Raw genomic sequence first — 16,024 nt, 5'->3', positions numbered from 1 at the left:
TGTCTTCTGTAGTTGGGACTGTAGTTGAGGAATCATGAGGTAACTGTAGTCATCCTAATTACTGAGGGTTTTTGGCTTTTCCAATGAAAAAATGAGAAGCTGTTGGAGAGTTTTTCTTTCTTAAATATTTATTTATTCATGAGAGACATAGAGAGAGAGAGGCAGAGACACAGGCAGAGGGAGAAGCAGGCTCCATGCAGGGACTTGATCCTGGGACTTCAGGATCACGCCCTGGGCTGAAGGTGGTGCTAAGCCGCTGAGCCACCAGGGCTGCCCTGTTGGAGAGTTTTGAAAAGAGAAGCATCATGAACTGATTCTTGCTTTAATAGCATCATTTTTAACATTTTATTTTATTATTTATTTGTATTTTAGAGAGGGAGAGGTGGGGAGGGGCAGAGGGAAAGGGAGAGAGAGAGAATCCCAAGTAGGCTCCATGCCTAGTGTAGCGTACCAACATGGGGCTCAGTCCCGCAACCCTGAGATCATGACCTGAGCTGAAATCAAGAGTCTGAGCTTAACCGACTTAGCCACCAAGGTGCCTCAAGACTTTAAGTAATCTGGGAAGCCCTGGTGGCTCAGTGGTTTAGTGCTGCCTTCAGCCCGCGTTGTGATCCTGGTTACCCAGGATGGAGTTCCGCGTTGGGCTCCCTGCATGGAGCCGCTTCTCCTTCTGCCTGTGTCTCTGCCTCTCTCTCTGTGTGTCTGTCATAAATAAAGTCTTTAAAAAAAAAGTTTTTAAGTAATCTCACACTGATGTGGGGCTCAAACTTAACCCTGAGATCAAGAGTCACATGCTGTACTGACTGGCACCAGGCATCCCTTAATAGCATCCTTCTAACTCCTCTATTGAGGGTAGACTTCAGGGACAAAGGCAGAAGCATGAAACCAGTTAGGGGGCTGTTGCCATAATGCAGGTAAGAGACAGTGGTAGCTTGGACTAGGGTGATAAGATGTGGTTAGACACTGACATATATATATATATAAATGAAGATTTTATTTATTCATGAGAGGCACACAGAGAAAGGCAGAGGCATAGGCAGAGGGAAGCAGGCTCTCTGAGAAGAACCCGATGTGGGACTTGATCCCAGGGCCCTGGGATCACAACCTGAACCAAAGGCAGACACTTCACCACTGAGCCACCCAGATGCCCAGACACTGCCTATATTTTAAAAGGAGCAAAAAGAATTGCTAATGGGTTGGATGTGGGGTGCAAGAGAGGGTATTTCATGCATAACTCCAAGGTTTTTTTTACCTAAGGAAAGGAAAAGGTAGGAAGACCACCAAAGGAGTAGGTTGCAGGAGTAAGTTTAGGTGTTTGATTTTGGACATACTAACTTTGAGCTGCCTGTTTGAAGTCTAAGCAGAGATGTTAATATGTTGTTGGACATACAGTGTGGAGCTCAGATCTGGGCTGGAGATACACCCTTGGGGCACCATCATAGAGATGGTGTTTAAGACTATGAGATTGGAAGAGATCACCAAGGGAGTGGGTGTAAATGGTGAAAAGAAGTCTAAGAACTGGGGCGCCCAGATGACTCAGTTGGTTGTCTGCCTTGGGCTCAGGTCATGATCCTGATCATGGGATCCTGGGATTGAGCCCTGCATCAGGCTCCCTGATCAGCGGGGTGGGATGTCTGCTTCTTCCCCTTGCTCTGCCCCTATATCTCTCAAATAAATAAAATCTTAAAAAAAAAAAAAAAAAAGAAAGAAAAAAGAAGTCTAAGGACTGATCTTCCAGTCTTCTGTGGAGCCTCCAGTCCACAGTGGCATCTTGGCTGTTTCTCCAACATCTAGGGGTGCTTCATAGTTAAGATGAGAGATGTGAAAGCAAAAGAGACTGAGAAGGGGGAAATCCATGAGTGTGGTCTCCTAGAAGACGTGCAGAAAGTGGTGGAGGAAAAAGTAGTAATGCAGGCATTCTTCAAAGATATCACAGGTTTAGTTCCAGACCACCACAATAAAGTGAATATTGCAATAAAACCTGTCAAATGATTTTTTGGTTCCCACTGCACATAAAAGTCATTTATACACTGTACTATAGTCTATTTTTTATTTTTATTTTTTAAATATTTTATTTATTCATGAGAGACACACAGAGAGAGGCAGAGACACAGGCAGAGGGAGAAGCAGGCTCCACACAGGGAGCCCGATGTGGGACTCCATCCCAGGACTCCAACATGACGCCCCGGGCTGAAGGCAGGCACCAAACCGCTGAGCCACCCAGGGATCCCCTCTATTTTTTTTTTAAGATTTTATTTATTTATTCATGAGAGACACAGAGAGAGGCAGAGACACAGGTAGAGAGAGAAGCAGGCTCCATGCAGGGAGCCCGATGTGGGACTCGATCCCAGGACTCCAGGATCATGTCCTGGGCTGAAGGCAGATGCTTAACCGCTGAGCCACTCAGGCATCCCTATAGTCTATTAAGTGTACAACATCATTATGTCTAAAAACCATATACATACCTTTATCAAAAAATACTTTATTGTTTAAAAATGCTAACTACCTGGGATGCCTGGGTGGTTCAGTCGGTTAAGCATCTGACTTCAGCTCAGGTCATGATTTTGGGATTCTGGGATCTAGACTAGGTCAGTCTCCATGCTCAGCAGGGAATATGCTTCTTCTTTGCCCTTGCTCCCCCCAACCCCCACCTTGTGCATCCTCTCTTCCTCCCCTCAAATAAATAAAATCTTAAAAAAAAATGCTAACCATCTGGGCTTTCAGTGAGTTGTAATCACTAATCACAGATCACCATAACAAATATAAAAATGGAAAAGTTTGAAATACTGCAAGAGTTATCAATATGTGACAAACACAAAGTGAGCAGATACTGTTGGGAAAAATGGTGCAAATAGACTTGCTCAATGCAGGGCTGCCACAAACCTTTAATGTATTAAAAAAAAAAAAGTAGTATCTGTGAAATGCAATCAAGTGAAGGGCAATAAAATACATCAAATGATGTTGGTTTAGTAAAGTGAGGACTAAGCATCGACCCTTGGATTGACTGAATGGAAGTCACTGGTGACTTGATGAGTAGTTTCATTTTTGCTGAGAGGCAAAAGCCTAAGTGTAGTTACTTAAGAAAGAAATGAGAGGAGGACTGGAAACAGCTAGTATACACAACTAGTATAAGAAGTTTTGCTATAAAAAAAAAAAAAAGAAGTTTTGCTATAGGGACACCTGGGTGGCTCAGTGGTTAAGTGTCTGCCTTCGGCTCAGGGCATGATCCCGGGGTCCTGGGATCAATTCCTGCATCAGGCTCCCCACCGGCAGCCTGCTTTTCCCTCTGCCTGTGTCTCTGCCTCTCTCTCTGTGTCTCTCATAAATAAATAAATAAAATATTAAAATGAAGTTTTGCTATAAAGAACCACAAAGAGGGCAGCCTGGGTGGCTCAGCGGTTTAGTGCCGCCTTCAGCCCAGGGCCTGATCCTGGAGACCAGGAATCGAGTCCCACATTGAGCTCCCTGCATGGAGCCTGCTTCTCCCTCTGCCTATGTTTCTGCCTTTCTCTCTCTGTGTGTCTCTCATGAATAAATAAATAAAATCTTAAAAAAAAAAAAACCACAAAGAGGGGCACCTAGGTGGCTTGGTGGGTTAAGTATCCAACTCTTTACTTCAGCTCAGGTTATGATCTCAGGATTGTGAGATAGAGCCCTGGGTCAGGTTCCACAAGGAGCCTGTGTAAGATTTATTCTCTCTCTCTCAAAACAAAGAAATGAAGCAATAATGGGAGGAGTATAGTGTATTCAAAAAATCTTTTATTTTTTCCTCCTTTTTAAGACAAGGAGGGGGAAAAGCATGTTTGTATTCTGATGGTAATGATCCAACGAAAAAGGAAAACCAGATGAAATGCGAAGTAGTAGCAGGTTGGCCTTAGCTGGGAGCATGGTCAATTCATCACTAATAACAAGAGGGCACAACCAACAGTAGGTGGGGGGATAGGAGCTTTTAGTTCCTTCTGATGGTTTCTGTTTTCTCACAGAATTGGGAAGTGAGATGGTGGGCTGAGAGTGAGAAGGAAACACAGAGGGTTGAACAGAGAGGTGAGAATTTCGGTCATCTAGGAGTGCAGGAGAGTGAATGGATTAGAGAAATCTCTGAATGCTGGACAGCATTAGGGCCTACTTGAGGTTCGTGAACTTGAGAGGAGCTCTTGTAGGTGGGTGTTTTGTTCAGCCACATTTAGCTGCTTTGGGCTGGCTAAGGGTAGACCAGGAGTTGCATTTACCGGGGCTGTGGTTCTGTCAGGAGGCTAATAAAGTGAGAGAGGGACAAGGGAGTGCTTTTCACTGACTGTGAACTTTAAGCTGGGTAAGAAGGGAAGTGAGGGCAGCTTGTGTGGCTCAGCGGTTTAGCGCCGCCTTCAGCCCAGGGCGTGATCCTGGAGACCCCGGATAGAGTCCCAGAGTCCCATGTTGGCCTCCCTGCACGGAGCCTGCTTCTCCCTCTGCCTGTGTTTCTGCCTCTGTCTGTGTCTCTCATGAGTAAATAAAATCTTTTTTTTTTTTTTTAAAGAAATCTATAGAAGGGAAGTGAGTGGGGGACAGTGGAAAGAGGGCAGATCAATGGATTGGGATCCAGTTCGGTGGAGGATTGTTGGGGTCAACTTTCCTTGACCAAACTTCAGTGAGGCTTCTCTGAGCCCTCTTTGTACTTGGCCTCAACCTTGGCCCACATCCTTGTTGGGCCTGCCTAGCCCGGTTTAGGGAGAACTTTCCCTACCCTTGATATCTGATCACCCTGGCCTAACTTCAGCAAGAATTCTGTCTGCTTAGTCTTGATGTTCCCTCTTAATAATTTCCCATCACTGACTCTCATTATGCTCATTGGCTATAAATCCCCAGGTTCCTTTGTTGTATTTGGAGTAGAGTCCCATCTCTCTCCCCTATTGGAATAGTCCTGAATAAAGTCTTCCTTACCATTTGAACAAGCGTCAGATTAATTTTTTTCCCTTGGAAGGCACACCAGAAAAAGGGAACAGAAAGAGGGGCTGCAGTCATTTACTGGCAAGGACAGAGTCTGGGCATAACTATTGGGTACTGTGGAGGATAAGATCTGTGCCGATCTGTTCAAGCGAGTTCAAGCAACTGCTACACCAGGATTTTGGATATTGAAATGGTATATAGATATTGACATCATCAAAAACTGTGACAGGATGGTGTGGGAAATATCCATGAGCCAAACTCTGTCGTGGGCAGCACAGATGACCACTGAAAATGCCACAGTTCAACTGCTCAAGAGACTTCTGCTTGGCAAAGCCACATTTGGGCTGCTTTGAGGCCATTTCTCTCCTAGGGGAATGTTGCAGATAATCTGACGGCCAAAGACCAGTGATAGTAAAAGCAGTGTTCATTTCCTGAGGCTCAAGTGACAGTGTAGCCATAAAGGTCTATATTACAGTTAGAAACTGATTAAGGAAGATCTCCCAGCTTCAGTTTCCAAATGAAGCATCTACCTCAGAGTGCCTATGTATATATAATGTATGCAAATAACTTACCGTATGTTTCAGCATGGTTTTCTTTTTTAAAAGATTTTATTTATTCTGAGACACACACAGACAGAGACACAGGCAGAGGGAGGAGCAGGCTCCATGCAGGGAGCCTGACATGGAACTCGATCTCGGGGCCCCAGGATCAGGCCCCAGGCTGAAGGCAGTGCTAAACTGCTGAGCCACCAGGCTGCCCCTGTTTTCTTTTTTAAAAATATTTTATTTATTTATTCATGAGAGACACAGAGAGAGAAAGAGAGACGCAGGGACACAGGCAGAGGGAGAGGCAGGCTCCCTGCGGGATTTGATCCTGAGACCAGGATCATGCCCTGGGCCGAAGGCAGGCGCAAAACCACTAAGGCACCCAGGGATCCCCCAGCGTTGTTTTCAAGCGCCAGTTAGTTCATGGAACCCTCTCATAGCAACCTTTTGCAGGGTTCTAGTTAATCCCCATTCTACAGATGAGGAAACGTTGCCAGGTGGTGCTAATGTTGGTGGTACCTATAAAGAGTGAGAAGGGGAATCCCATCTCCCAAAGTTCACAAGTCCCGTCATCTCTGCTAGAGGGGACAACGCCACGCAGGGAGGCCCGAAGGCAGCGGGAGGACACTACGGACCGACGGTGGCCTGCGCAGTCCGGGCTCGCCGGGATCAGCGGCCGATGGCTCCCTCCGATGGCGGACGCCGAGAGCGCAGCCGGTGCAGGGGACCGGGCGTGAGGGGCGGGCCTCCGTGGTGAGAGGGCTGAGGGCTGAGGCCGGTACCCTAGAGACATTCCCGGGTTCGAGAGGCTGGAGGAATAGGATTCCGGAAGGCGACGAGCGACGTGGCTCCATGTTCCCGGCGACGCACCTGGGCCAGGTGTCACGGCCCCGCCCACCTGCCGTTGCCTTCTGCGGTCACCGCACGCCCCTTTCAGTGGCGGCTCCTCCCGGCACCTCCCCGAGCTCGGGAGCTGGTTGGTACCGGGGTGATGGGCCCCTTAGGAGCCGTGGCCTACACGGTGGGCTCAGGGGCGACCCAGGGGCGCATCCCCGGCGCACGTGGAGCGGGACCCCGAGCCGCGCCGGCCCGGGGAGCCCAAACTGGGAGGAGCTTCCTGGGCGCGCCCACGGGGCGGGGCTGGGCCCGGGGACCAATGGGGCGCGTGGGCTGGGGGGGGGCGGACTCCGGGCCTGGCATCCCGGTAGCTGCAGCTGGCTTTTCCGGCACCCGCGCCCCCTCGGTAGATAGCGGACCCCCTCCGGCTCTCGGGGATCGCCCCCGGGCGGCTGAGTCCTCTGGGTGGGTGAGTGAGCGCCCTGCCGCACCCGGGCTGTGGGGATGCGCCTGGCCGGAGAGAAGCGGATCTCGGCCCCCTCCAACCCGCCCCGGGAGAAAGTGGGCAGGCACCGGTGGTGGTGGGGGGGGGGAGGACCCACCTTGTGTTGCTGGCCTGTGTCTTTGTTTTAGTAGTCGAGGGGTGTGTTTGGGTTGGTCGAGATTGGAGGGCGTCTCGTGTGAGTGGGAGGAACCTGGTGAGGCTGGGGGGAGAGGGGCTGGTTTGAAATGGACTGAGGGAGAGGATTGATGGAGGGCAGGGCTTTGGAAGATTTGGAAATTTCGCGTTGCCTTGGGTGAGGTGATCGCTTGGGGGAGGTGGGAAGGGGACAGCTCAGGACTCCGGAGGAGGAGGTAAGGAGGGTTTCCTGCCCGGAACTCACTTCCCTTTTTGGGGTATTTGTTTTCCTCTTGCAGGGCTAGTTGAAAAGGGAGAGTATCTTTGCCTCTTCCGAAAGCCATTGCCATCCCTAGTCGCAGGGACATGGGGGGATGGGGTGGTCCCCAGGAGCTGGGAGGGGACTTGGTACCCAAATGCTAAGAGTGTGGAGTCTGTCATGGTCCAGGGAAGTGGCAAGGACCAGTCTGTCCCTCAGGAACTCTGAGTTGCAGCTCTCCCTTTTGGGGAAGTTTTCAGGTGTTTGGTTAGAGATGTTTTGAGAGGCTCCATGGAGATGCTTTCCATTAAGCAAAGTGTCTTCTGCAGGCCTCAAGACCCATTGGTGGCTTCTGCGTGCTCTCTGCCATGGCCAGCGAGAACTCTCCCCTGCTGGCCTACCGGCTCCTGGGAGATGAAGGGGTTGCCTTCTCTGCCAATGGGGGCGGGGGCGCTGGAGGGGCATCGGCCCGGAAGCTCTCCACCTTCCTGGGTGTGGTGGTGCCCACTGTCCTGTCCATGTTCAGTATAGTTGTCTTTTTGAGGATTGGTGAGTGGGGTGGTGGAGCTTCCTCAGGGGTACAGTGGAGTGGGGGAGGGGTGGGACTGGAATGAGGTGGGGGGAAGGGTCCTGGGAGAAGTGGGTGGATGAAGGGCTTGGGGAGAGGGCTCCCCATGGCCTTGTGTTTAGCTCTGGCCCTGCAGGTAGCTGATGACCAGTGTGGTGCAGGGATGCATGAGCCGCCCTCTGATCTGCTTTGCCACTCCTGTCCCAGGGTTCGTGGTGGGCCATGCTGGGCTGCTACAGGCTTTGGCCATGCTCCTGGTTGCCTACTTCATCCTGGCGCTCACCGTCCTCTCTGTTTGTGCCATCGCCACCAACGGAGCTGTGCGGGGGGGTGGAGCCTACTGTATCCTCCAACACTGATGGACTGGGGTCTGGGCTCTTCTGCCTGGTAGGGAGGAGGAGGGGCAGGGGCAGGGCAGAGGGAGGCAAGTTCTAATGAATGTTCAGCAGGCAGGCTGATATGAGGAAGGTGACCAACTTGGCCTTACGTTTGTTAGTGCTAGTCTCCTGTCCACCAGGTGTCTTCCCAGATGTCATTTTGGTTCTCCCAACAGTCTTGTCAGTTAGGTAGTTCATTTTAACAGAAGAGGAACCTGGAGCTCAAGAGTATTAGTGACTTGTGTAGAGCCACGTGGTTTGGGATCAGCTGCGCTAGGCCAGCTTGACACGGGGGACAGTCCTGATGAAGTCCTCTCCCTGGGGGAGACAGGGCTGCAGAGTGCTTTGTGCCCAAACCCTTCGTCCTGCTCCATTTCACTCTCTTTTCCCTTAACACTCACCCCCTGCTTCCACTTGTAGTCATGATCAGCCGGACCCTGGGGCCTGAGGTTGGGGGCAGCATCGGCCTCATGTTCTACCTGGCTAACGTCTGTGGCTGTGCCGTCTCCCTGCTGGGGCTGGTGGAAGCTGTGCTCGATGTCTTCGGGGCTGGTCTGTGCTCCAGGCGGCTCTGCGGGTTTGCAGGGTCCAGGGATCCTGGGATCATGAGGGAGAGAGCCCTCTTTAGAAGAAAGGCAAAGTGGTTCATGAGCTTTCTTGAGTTCCTCCTGTGATTCCAGTCTCATGTGGACATCTGAAAAGATTGTCCTGGCTCAGAGGCAGCTTACCATCTGGTTGGGGAGGCCACACTAAGACGCCTAAAGTCAACAGAGCGAGATTGATGGTATCCACCAGGGAGGGGTAGGATGCTGGGGGTACAGTTGAGTTGGGGAGTGGGAGAGATAGCCTCTGAGGACAGTGGGGCCAAAGAGGGGGTTTGTTCCTGCTTTGATTCATGGTTGGGATCCCTCCAGGGGGTCTGGTCTTTTTTTTGGGGGGGGGGGTCTGGTCTTCTAAGTCTCTTCCTTCTTCTTTGTAGACTCCTCACCGTCCAGTGGGCTTCAGGTCCTGCCTCAGGGCTACGGTTGGAGCCTGCTCTACGGCTCCCTGCTGCTGGGCCTTGTGGGTGGGGTCTGCACACTGGGGGCTGGACTCTATGCCCGTGCCTCCTTCCTCACGTTCCTGCTGGTTTCTGGATCCCTGGCCTCGGTGCTGGTCAGCTTTGTGGCTGTGGGGCCCAGGAGCATCCCCTTGGCCCCTCGGCCTAGCCCCAATGGCTCCACCCCACAGCCCCAGGTCGGCCACTTCACTGGCTTCAACAGCAGCACTCTGAAGGCCAACTTGGGTGGTGAGCTGGGCACAAGGGTGACAGGGTTCTTGGGGTAAGGGGTAAGCCTGTGTGTGGGCCAGGCCCTTGGGATCCCCAGATGAGAACAGATATCAGAGAGAATCAGGGGCAGAAGGTCAGATCTCAGAACAGTGCAGGTTATTTAAGATCTGGATAGTGTGTTTGGCCCAGTAGAGCGCCAGAGTGACCACAAGATGGTTCCTGCCTTAGAGGAACTTTTTTAGCTGGAGAGATAAAACGGACATTCAGGAAATAATTAAATAGCACAATAAGACCGAGAATGATGCAAGTGGATGAGAATCAGGCGAGGAGTTGGGAGGAGGGAGGTCTGAGTATGTGCTGGAGGTGGCAGGAGGTAGGTTGGGGAATTCAAATAGGAGTGAGAGGGAAGGTATCTCAGGTAGGAGCAAGGGTGAAAGCTGGGAGGGAAGAATGAAGAGAATGGGAGCTAGAGGGGGGTAGAGAAGGAGGTGATGAGGCCAGCTGAGCCAGGGCCAGTGGTGGGTTGGAGCCAGGGTCTTGGGGAGGGCAGTGGGGGAGGCATGGGGGTTTGGGGCATATGAGGACAGGGTGGCAGGGCCCAGATGCCCGAATCCCTATGAGTGATACCAATGCCCTCTCCTCCTTGGGAACTATCCCTCAGCTGGCTACGCCAAGGACTACACCACGGGGGCCATGATGACCTTTGCCAGCGTCTTTGCCGTTCTCTTTAATGGCTGCACAGGCATCATGGCGGGGGCGAACATGTCAGGTGAGAGTCCCTGCCTGACGATGCCTGGGCCTGTGGGGTGGCCACCCCGTGCCCCTGTGGGAGTGCTCAGGACTCCAGGATGTAGGGGATGGTGGGGGGCTGACATCTGCCCTTCTGTTCCTCTCCCTCCAGGGGAGCTGAAGGACCCCAGCCGGGCCATTCCTCTGGGCACCATTATCGCCGTCACCTACACCTTCTTCATCTACACCCTGCTTTTTTTCCTCTCCAGCTTCACCTGTGACAGGTGCCTGGGGAGGGGCCAGCCAGGTGCTCGAGGGGGTGGAGTGGGGCGGCAGAATGAGGCTGCCACACTTGAATCACCTAGGGCAGCAAAAGCTGGGGGGCAGGAACCCCAATTGTCAGGGTGCAGACTGTTTTTCCCACTGGGAGAGAGAAGGAGCGGCCACCGCCACTGATGGTGACAGCTGCCTAAATGCTGGTAGCAGGCCCGTGGCCAGTATTTGCTGTGTCCCTCGGACTGTTGTAAGTGCTTGGCTTGGGGGTGGAGGATGGCTCTCTAATCATTCGGTATTTCCATAAATATTTGGTTTCTCGTGCTGATACTGTTAGGAACATCCACCACGTGATTAAACCCAAAGTAGCCCAATGATAACCAGCAAATACCATGTCTTTCCCTCTGGGCACACATGATTTGGTACAATGGGCTTTGAGATCGGGGCTGGGTCAGTTGAGAATATCCAGCTCTTCACGTAGAGTCAGCGCTTTTCTCACAGAGGCCCTGGGATGGATGCACATGTTATCCTGTCCTCCTCTCCCTCCCTCCAGGACTTTGCTACAGGAGGACTACGGGTTCTTTCGTGCCATCAGCCTGTGGCCTCCACTGGTGCTGATTGGTATCTATGCTACATCGCTCTCAGCCTCCATGAGCTCCCTCATCGGGGCCTCCCGCATCCTCCATGCTCTGGCTCAGGATGACCTCTTTGGTACGCTGTCACTTCCTCCTTGACCTGCTCTGAGCTCCCACATGTGCTACCCCCCCCCCCCCCATGTCTGTCTCAGTTTCCATTTCGTCCAGGCTGATGTGTCTGTCACATTTCTATTTACACAGGAGTAATCTTGGCACCAGCCAAGGTTGTGTCTCGGACAGGGAACCCGTGGGGGGCTGTGCTCTATTCTTGGGGCCTGGTACAGGTAAGCCTTCCTTTCAAGCTGTCCTTCTCCTTCCTCTAAGCCCCTCCTGGTTCTGCTCCCAGGACCAGGAGGGGCTTGGGGGTGGGCTGGGAGAATGAACGAAGAGGCAGGATGCATTGGCCTTGAGGAGGGGATGCATGAATGCCCAGACTCTTGGTCCACGTCTAGCTGGTACTCTTGGCTGGGAAGCTGAATACACTGGCTGCTGTGGTCACTGTCTTCTACTTGGTGGCCTACGCTGCGGTGGACCTGTCCTGCCTAAGCCTGGAGTGGGCCTCGGCCCCCAACTTCCGGTGAGAGGAGAAGATGCCTGTGTCCCTGCAGACAGAGGGAGGAGTGGGATGGACTCTGTACAGGGGGTGGAGGTTGGAGATGGAGTGGAGTGGCAGGCCCTGAGCACCCTTCCTTCTCTCCCCCGCCCCCAGCCCCACCTTCAGCCTGTTCTCCTGGCACACCTGCTTGCTGGGGGTGGCCTCCTGTCTGCTCATGATGTTTCTCATCAGCCCTGGGGCTGCCGGCGGCTCCCTGCTTCTCATGGGCCTGCTTTCTGCCCTGCTCACAGCTCGAGGAGGCCCCAGCAGCTGGGGCTACGTCAGCCAGGCCTTGCTTTTCCACCAGGTTGGGGGCCTTGGGAAAGGGAGTGGGGAGGAGCCAGTTTGGGAACACCCCTCTCCCCCAAGTCGGCCTCCTTTTGCCGTGGCTAGAGTCAGGGTTTTTGTATGAGAGGTAGTGAGTGGGGGCTGCCCCCTTGAGCCCTTCTTTTCCATGCCTCACCCCTGCCCTCAGGTGCGAAAGTACCTGCTCCGGCTGGATGTCCGAAAGGAGCATGTGAAGTTCTGGAGGCCCCAGCTGCTGCTTCTGGTGGGGAACCCCCGGGGTGCCCTGCCTCTGCTGCGGCTGGCCAACCAGCTCAAGAAAGGGGGCCTCTATGTACTGGGCCATGTCACCCTGGGAGACCTTGGTGAGTCGCCCTCTGTCCCCCCACCACCCCCAGCTTCCTTTGTCTTTCGTCTCAGATGCTCTTGGTATTCTTTGGGTCCAGAGGCCTCATGTTTCTTCCCCAGTGATGCTTCCAATCTTCCCAGACCTTTTTCTTTGGCCTGTTCGGGATTTGGATTCCAGGAGGTAGTACATGGGTTTGGCTTACATCTGCTGCATCCCGTCTCTGCAGACTGCCTGCCCTCAGACCCTGTGCAGCCCCAGTATGGGGCATGGCTGAGCCTGGTGGACAGAGCCCAAGTAAAGGCCTTTGTGGACCTCACCCTCTCGCCATCTGTACGCCAGGGGGCTCAGCATCTGTTGCGGATCTCTGGCCTTGGTGAGCTACCCCTCCCTGGGTCCCCTTGGCCCCCTCTGTGGCCCCTTTCAATCTCTGGTACCATCCCCCTGGAGAGTAAACCACAGATTGGAAAGCCCAAAAGGAACTCAGGGTCTAGTGCAGATAAGATGCCGTGCTCAAGTTCAAAGATAACAGATTGTGAGTGATAGTCTTGGAGGAGATGCTTAAGGACTGGAGATGGGTGCCATGGACACTGTTGTTGTTTTTTTTTTTTTCCTGACCCCAGAATTAGAGTATAAGCTCTGAAGAGCATGTTGTATTTCTGGGGACAATGGGAGAATTATTTGAGGCTCGGGGATTGCTCTATCACATCTAGGGCAGATGATTTCTAGCCATCCGACTTCAAGACCACTATGCACTGATGTGGCTCTTGACAAGATGGTATCTCAGCTGGGGCTTGGAAAGGGCAGAGAAGGAAGGCGTGGTGTGACATGGCCTCCGGAGACCGCAGAGGATGCAGAGGGTGTGTGGGGCCAACACTTTCTGAGTGAGTGGGATTCCCTGCCTTATTACTCTGCCTCAGTGCCAAGGCCTCCAGCCGCAAACCCCAGCCTCCTGCAAATCCGTGCTGGGCTGCCACCTTCTTTCTCAGTCCCAGGCAGGTGACAGTTCCCTCCCTGAGTACGTGATTCCTTCTCTGTTCAGATCTGGCTAAGGTTCAAGTGTTGGACAATATTCTGTTCAGAGTAAACCAGAACCCTGGATGATGCTCAGGAAGGGGTGACTAGTTTAATTTGCAAGATCTGCTGGAGTTCCCACCTGCAGGGGTGTTCTAATAAGTCAGGCATTATTAGATAGACTCTGAAGCATCTGAGACCCCGGTCTCTTGTCAGACCCACCTTTTGTGGGGGAAGCTGTGCCAAGAGACCACGACTTCAAAAAAAAAAAAAAAAAAAAAGAAAGAAAAAAAAGAGACCACGACTTCTACCACATTTATCCCGAGGAGAAATGATTCAAATGAAAGGAAAGGATTTCCTCTAAATAGTCCTCTTGGAGTGCAGAACTTGATTTATTGGTGGATTTTGAGCAACCCATTCGTTTTACGAGAAAAAGCCTTAGGCAGGATCTCAGAGTCTTTCTGTAAACTCAGACCTGTTAAAGTGAGCCTGGGGGGCCAGTTATCCAATTTCACATTCAAAAATTTAAAAACCAGGAGCTGTCAGCAGGGACTTGGGGCATTGTGTTTGCTACACACACACACACACACACACACACACACAGGCTCAGAGGCTCAGAGAATGGGCTCTGGTGATGGGCACACTGTGTTTACCTGTGGATCCCAGTATCTACCAGCTATGAGCCTTGGGGCAAGTGACTTCACTGCTTTGTGCTTCAGGTTGCTCATCCGTGAAAGGGGTGAGTAAAGAGTCTCTACCTCACAGTGTTGCTTTAAGGATCAGATGAGTTAAAACACAGTGCTTTCAACAGGACCTAGCTCTTGGTTAGTGTGCAGACCGTAGCTGTTTCTTCCCCAGGGACCATGCTTTGGACCCGCCATCATTAGGGCCCTGCAATGGTAAGAACAGACCAGGCCAGTTCTCATCCTCCCCCAGCGGAGTCTGGGGTGCTGTTTCCCTGGGGGATGAGGCCACAAGCTTGACTATTGCTTGCTCAGGGGGTCTGGTCTACCAGTGGAGTCAGACCCTCATCTCCCATCATGAAAAAGAAAGGTGTGCTGCTAGAAGCTTGGGGTGGAGGCATCCTACTGCCATGGTCCAGAAGTGCTCATTAGTTAAGAAGAATTGCTCCTAAGGCAAACTTTGTGTTATGTTTACGTGGGGGAAGATTAGTCATGCAGTTAAAACAAATAAAAGTGTGCAAAAGCATTATGGAAAACTAAAAATCATTATGCAAACGTGCAGCCTGGAGAGCCCAAGCACTGTACAAATGATGGCTGACGTGTGTCGCTGTCAGCGTGTACAAGTGGGTGCGTATTCGTGTGGTATAAACTCAGCCTGTGAGTCTGATTCCTGTCTCTTCCCACCTCCCCCTCTCTGCTCCCAGGTGGCATGAAGCCCAACACTTTGGTCCTAGGTTTCTATGATGATGCTGCACCCCAGGACCACTTCCTGACAGACCCGGCTTTCTCCGAGGCTACTGATGGCACCCAGGAGGGTGGGTCCCCAGCCCTGAGCACTCTGTTTCCTCCACCCCGGGCTCCTGGGAGCCCCCGGGCTCTCAGCCCCCAGGACTATGTGGCCACAGTGGCAGACGCCCTCAAGATGAACAAGAATGTGGTTCTGGCCCGGGCCTGTGGGGCCCTGCCCCCGGAGCGGCTGAGCCGGGGTTCAGGGGGTACCTCTCAGCCACATCACGTGGATGTGTGGCCTCTCAACCTGCTGCGGCCCCGGGGTGGGCCTGGCTACGTGGATGTGTGTGGCCTTTTCCTGCTGCAGATGGCAACCATCTTGGGCATGGTGCCTGCTTGGCATAGCGCCCGGCTCCGGATCTTCTTGTGCCTGGGGCCTCGAGAGGCCCCCGGGGCGGCTGAGGGGCGGCTCCGGGCACTGCTGAGCCAGCTGAGGATCAGAGCCGAAGTACAGGAGGTGGTGTGGGGTGAGGGGGCTGGGGCTGGGGAGCCGGAGGAGGAGGAGGAGGAAGGAGACTTTGTGAATGGCAGGCGGGGAGATGCTGAGGCAGAGGCGCTGGCGTGCAGTGCTAACGCCCTGGTTCGGGCCCAGCAGGGGCGCAGTAGAGGAGGAGGGCCCGGTGGGCCTGAGGGTGGGGATGGCGAAGGTGGGCCTGCCACAGCCCTCACTTTCCTATACCTGCCTCGGCCGCCAGCCGATCCTGCCCGCTACACTCGCTACCTGGCGCTACTGGAGACTCTGACCCATGATCTGGGCCCCACGCTACTCATTCACGGAGTCACCCCCGTCACTTGCACTGATCTCTGATGCCCGGGGCCTGGAGCAGAGGTTGCCCAGGTCCAGTGACCTGCTTTGATTAGTGGATGCAGAAGGGAAGAGCAGCCTCCCGCCTGCTCCACATGTGGGGTGTGGAGCCCTGTGGAAGTACTAGGGGATCCTGGGCTGGGGCACCCCTCTGTCCCTGTGAGAGGGGCTTTAGTGCACTAATGCAGGGCAGCTGTGTCCCCACCACGCTGGGGGAGAAAGGCAGCAGCCCTCCCCACTGGCCTCCCTTCCTTCACCGGTGCCTTGATGGAGGCTGGGTCTCTGCTTTGACTCTCGGCTACCTCAGTCTCCCCTTGCCCAACAGACTCGCAGACCCCTGAGGTTGTGATGTTTTTGTTCTGTTTTATTTTTCTAACCGCTGAACGTGAATAAAAGACCAAAACACTATGGGCTGGCCTGGCTGAGCACTGCTAGGGGCGGTAGGTGGGGCGGGAAGAGAGAGATCTGG

General features: G+C 53.1%; 1 protein-coding gene across 3 annotated transcripts; it reads left to right on the top strand.

The window, feature by feature from the left end:
* Nucleotides 1-5,654: 5,654 nt before the first annotated feature.
* SLC12A9 (solute carrier family 12 member 9) lies at nucleotides 5,655-15,963 on the top strand. Of its 3 annotated transcripts, none has more exons than XM_026019519.2 (14): nucleotides 5,655-6,447; nucleotides 7,516-7,735; nucleotides 7,962-8,096; nucleotides 8,552-8,683; nucleotides 9,111-9,419; nucleotides 10,063-10,170; nucleotides 10,303-10,414; nucleotides 10,957-11,114; nucleotides 11,240-11,322; nucleotides 11,491-11,615; nucleotides 11,748-11,940; nucleotides 12,109-12,283; nucleotides 12,494-12,640; nucleotides 14,666-15,963. In XM_026019519.2, exons 2-14 carry the CDS (start codon nucleotides 7,555-7,557, stop codon nucleotides 15,556-15,558), a joined length of 2,751 nt encoding a protein of 916 aa, XP_025875304.1. In that variant the 5' UTR covers nucleotides 5,655-6,447; nucleotides 7,516-7,554; the 3' UTR covers nucleotides 15,559-15,963. The 3 variants fall into 3 exon arrangements, with proteins under 3 accessions (XP_025875304.1, XP_025875302.2, XP_025875303.1); XM_026019517.2 differs by lacking the exon at nucleotides 5,655-6,447 and adding an exon at nucleotides 6,625-6,777; XM_026019518.2 differs by lacking the exon at nucleotides 5,655-6,447 and adding an exon at nucleotides 6,645-6,773.
* Nucleotides 15,964-16,024: the final 61 nt, after the last annotated feature.

Source organism: Vulpes vulpes, chromosome 3 (assembly GCF_048418805.1).
Source record: "Vulpes vulpes isolate BD-2025 chromosome 3, VulVul3, whole genome shotgun sequence".
NCBI classification, from domain to species: Eukaryota; Metazoa; Chordata; class Mammalia; order Carnivora; family Canidae; genus Vulpes; species Vulpes vulpes.
Note: the sequence above shows the minus strand (reverse complement) of the source record. Positions and strands in the feature narration are given on the sequence as shown.

Bases quoted from the DNA above. Each gene is read 5' to 3' on its own strand.
- SLC12A9 (XM_026019517.2), top strand. From the start codon at position 6,628: ATGGGGCGCGTGGGCTGGGGGGGGGCGGACTCCGGGCCTGGCATCCCG. The intron at 8,097-8,551 runs GTATCCTCCAAC...TTCCACTTGTAG, and splicing joins GCGGGGGGGTGGAGCCTACT to TCATGATCAGCCGGACCCTG. The intron at 11,323-11,490 runs GTAAGCCTTCCT...GTCCACGTCTAG, and splicing joins ATTCTTGGGGCCTGGTACAG to CTGGTACTCTTGGCTGGGAA.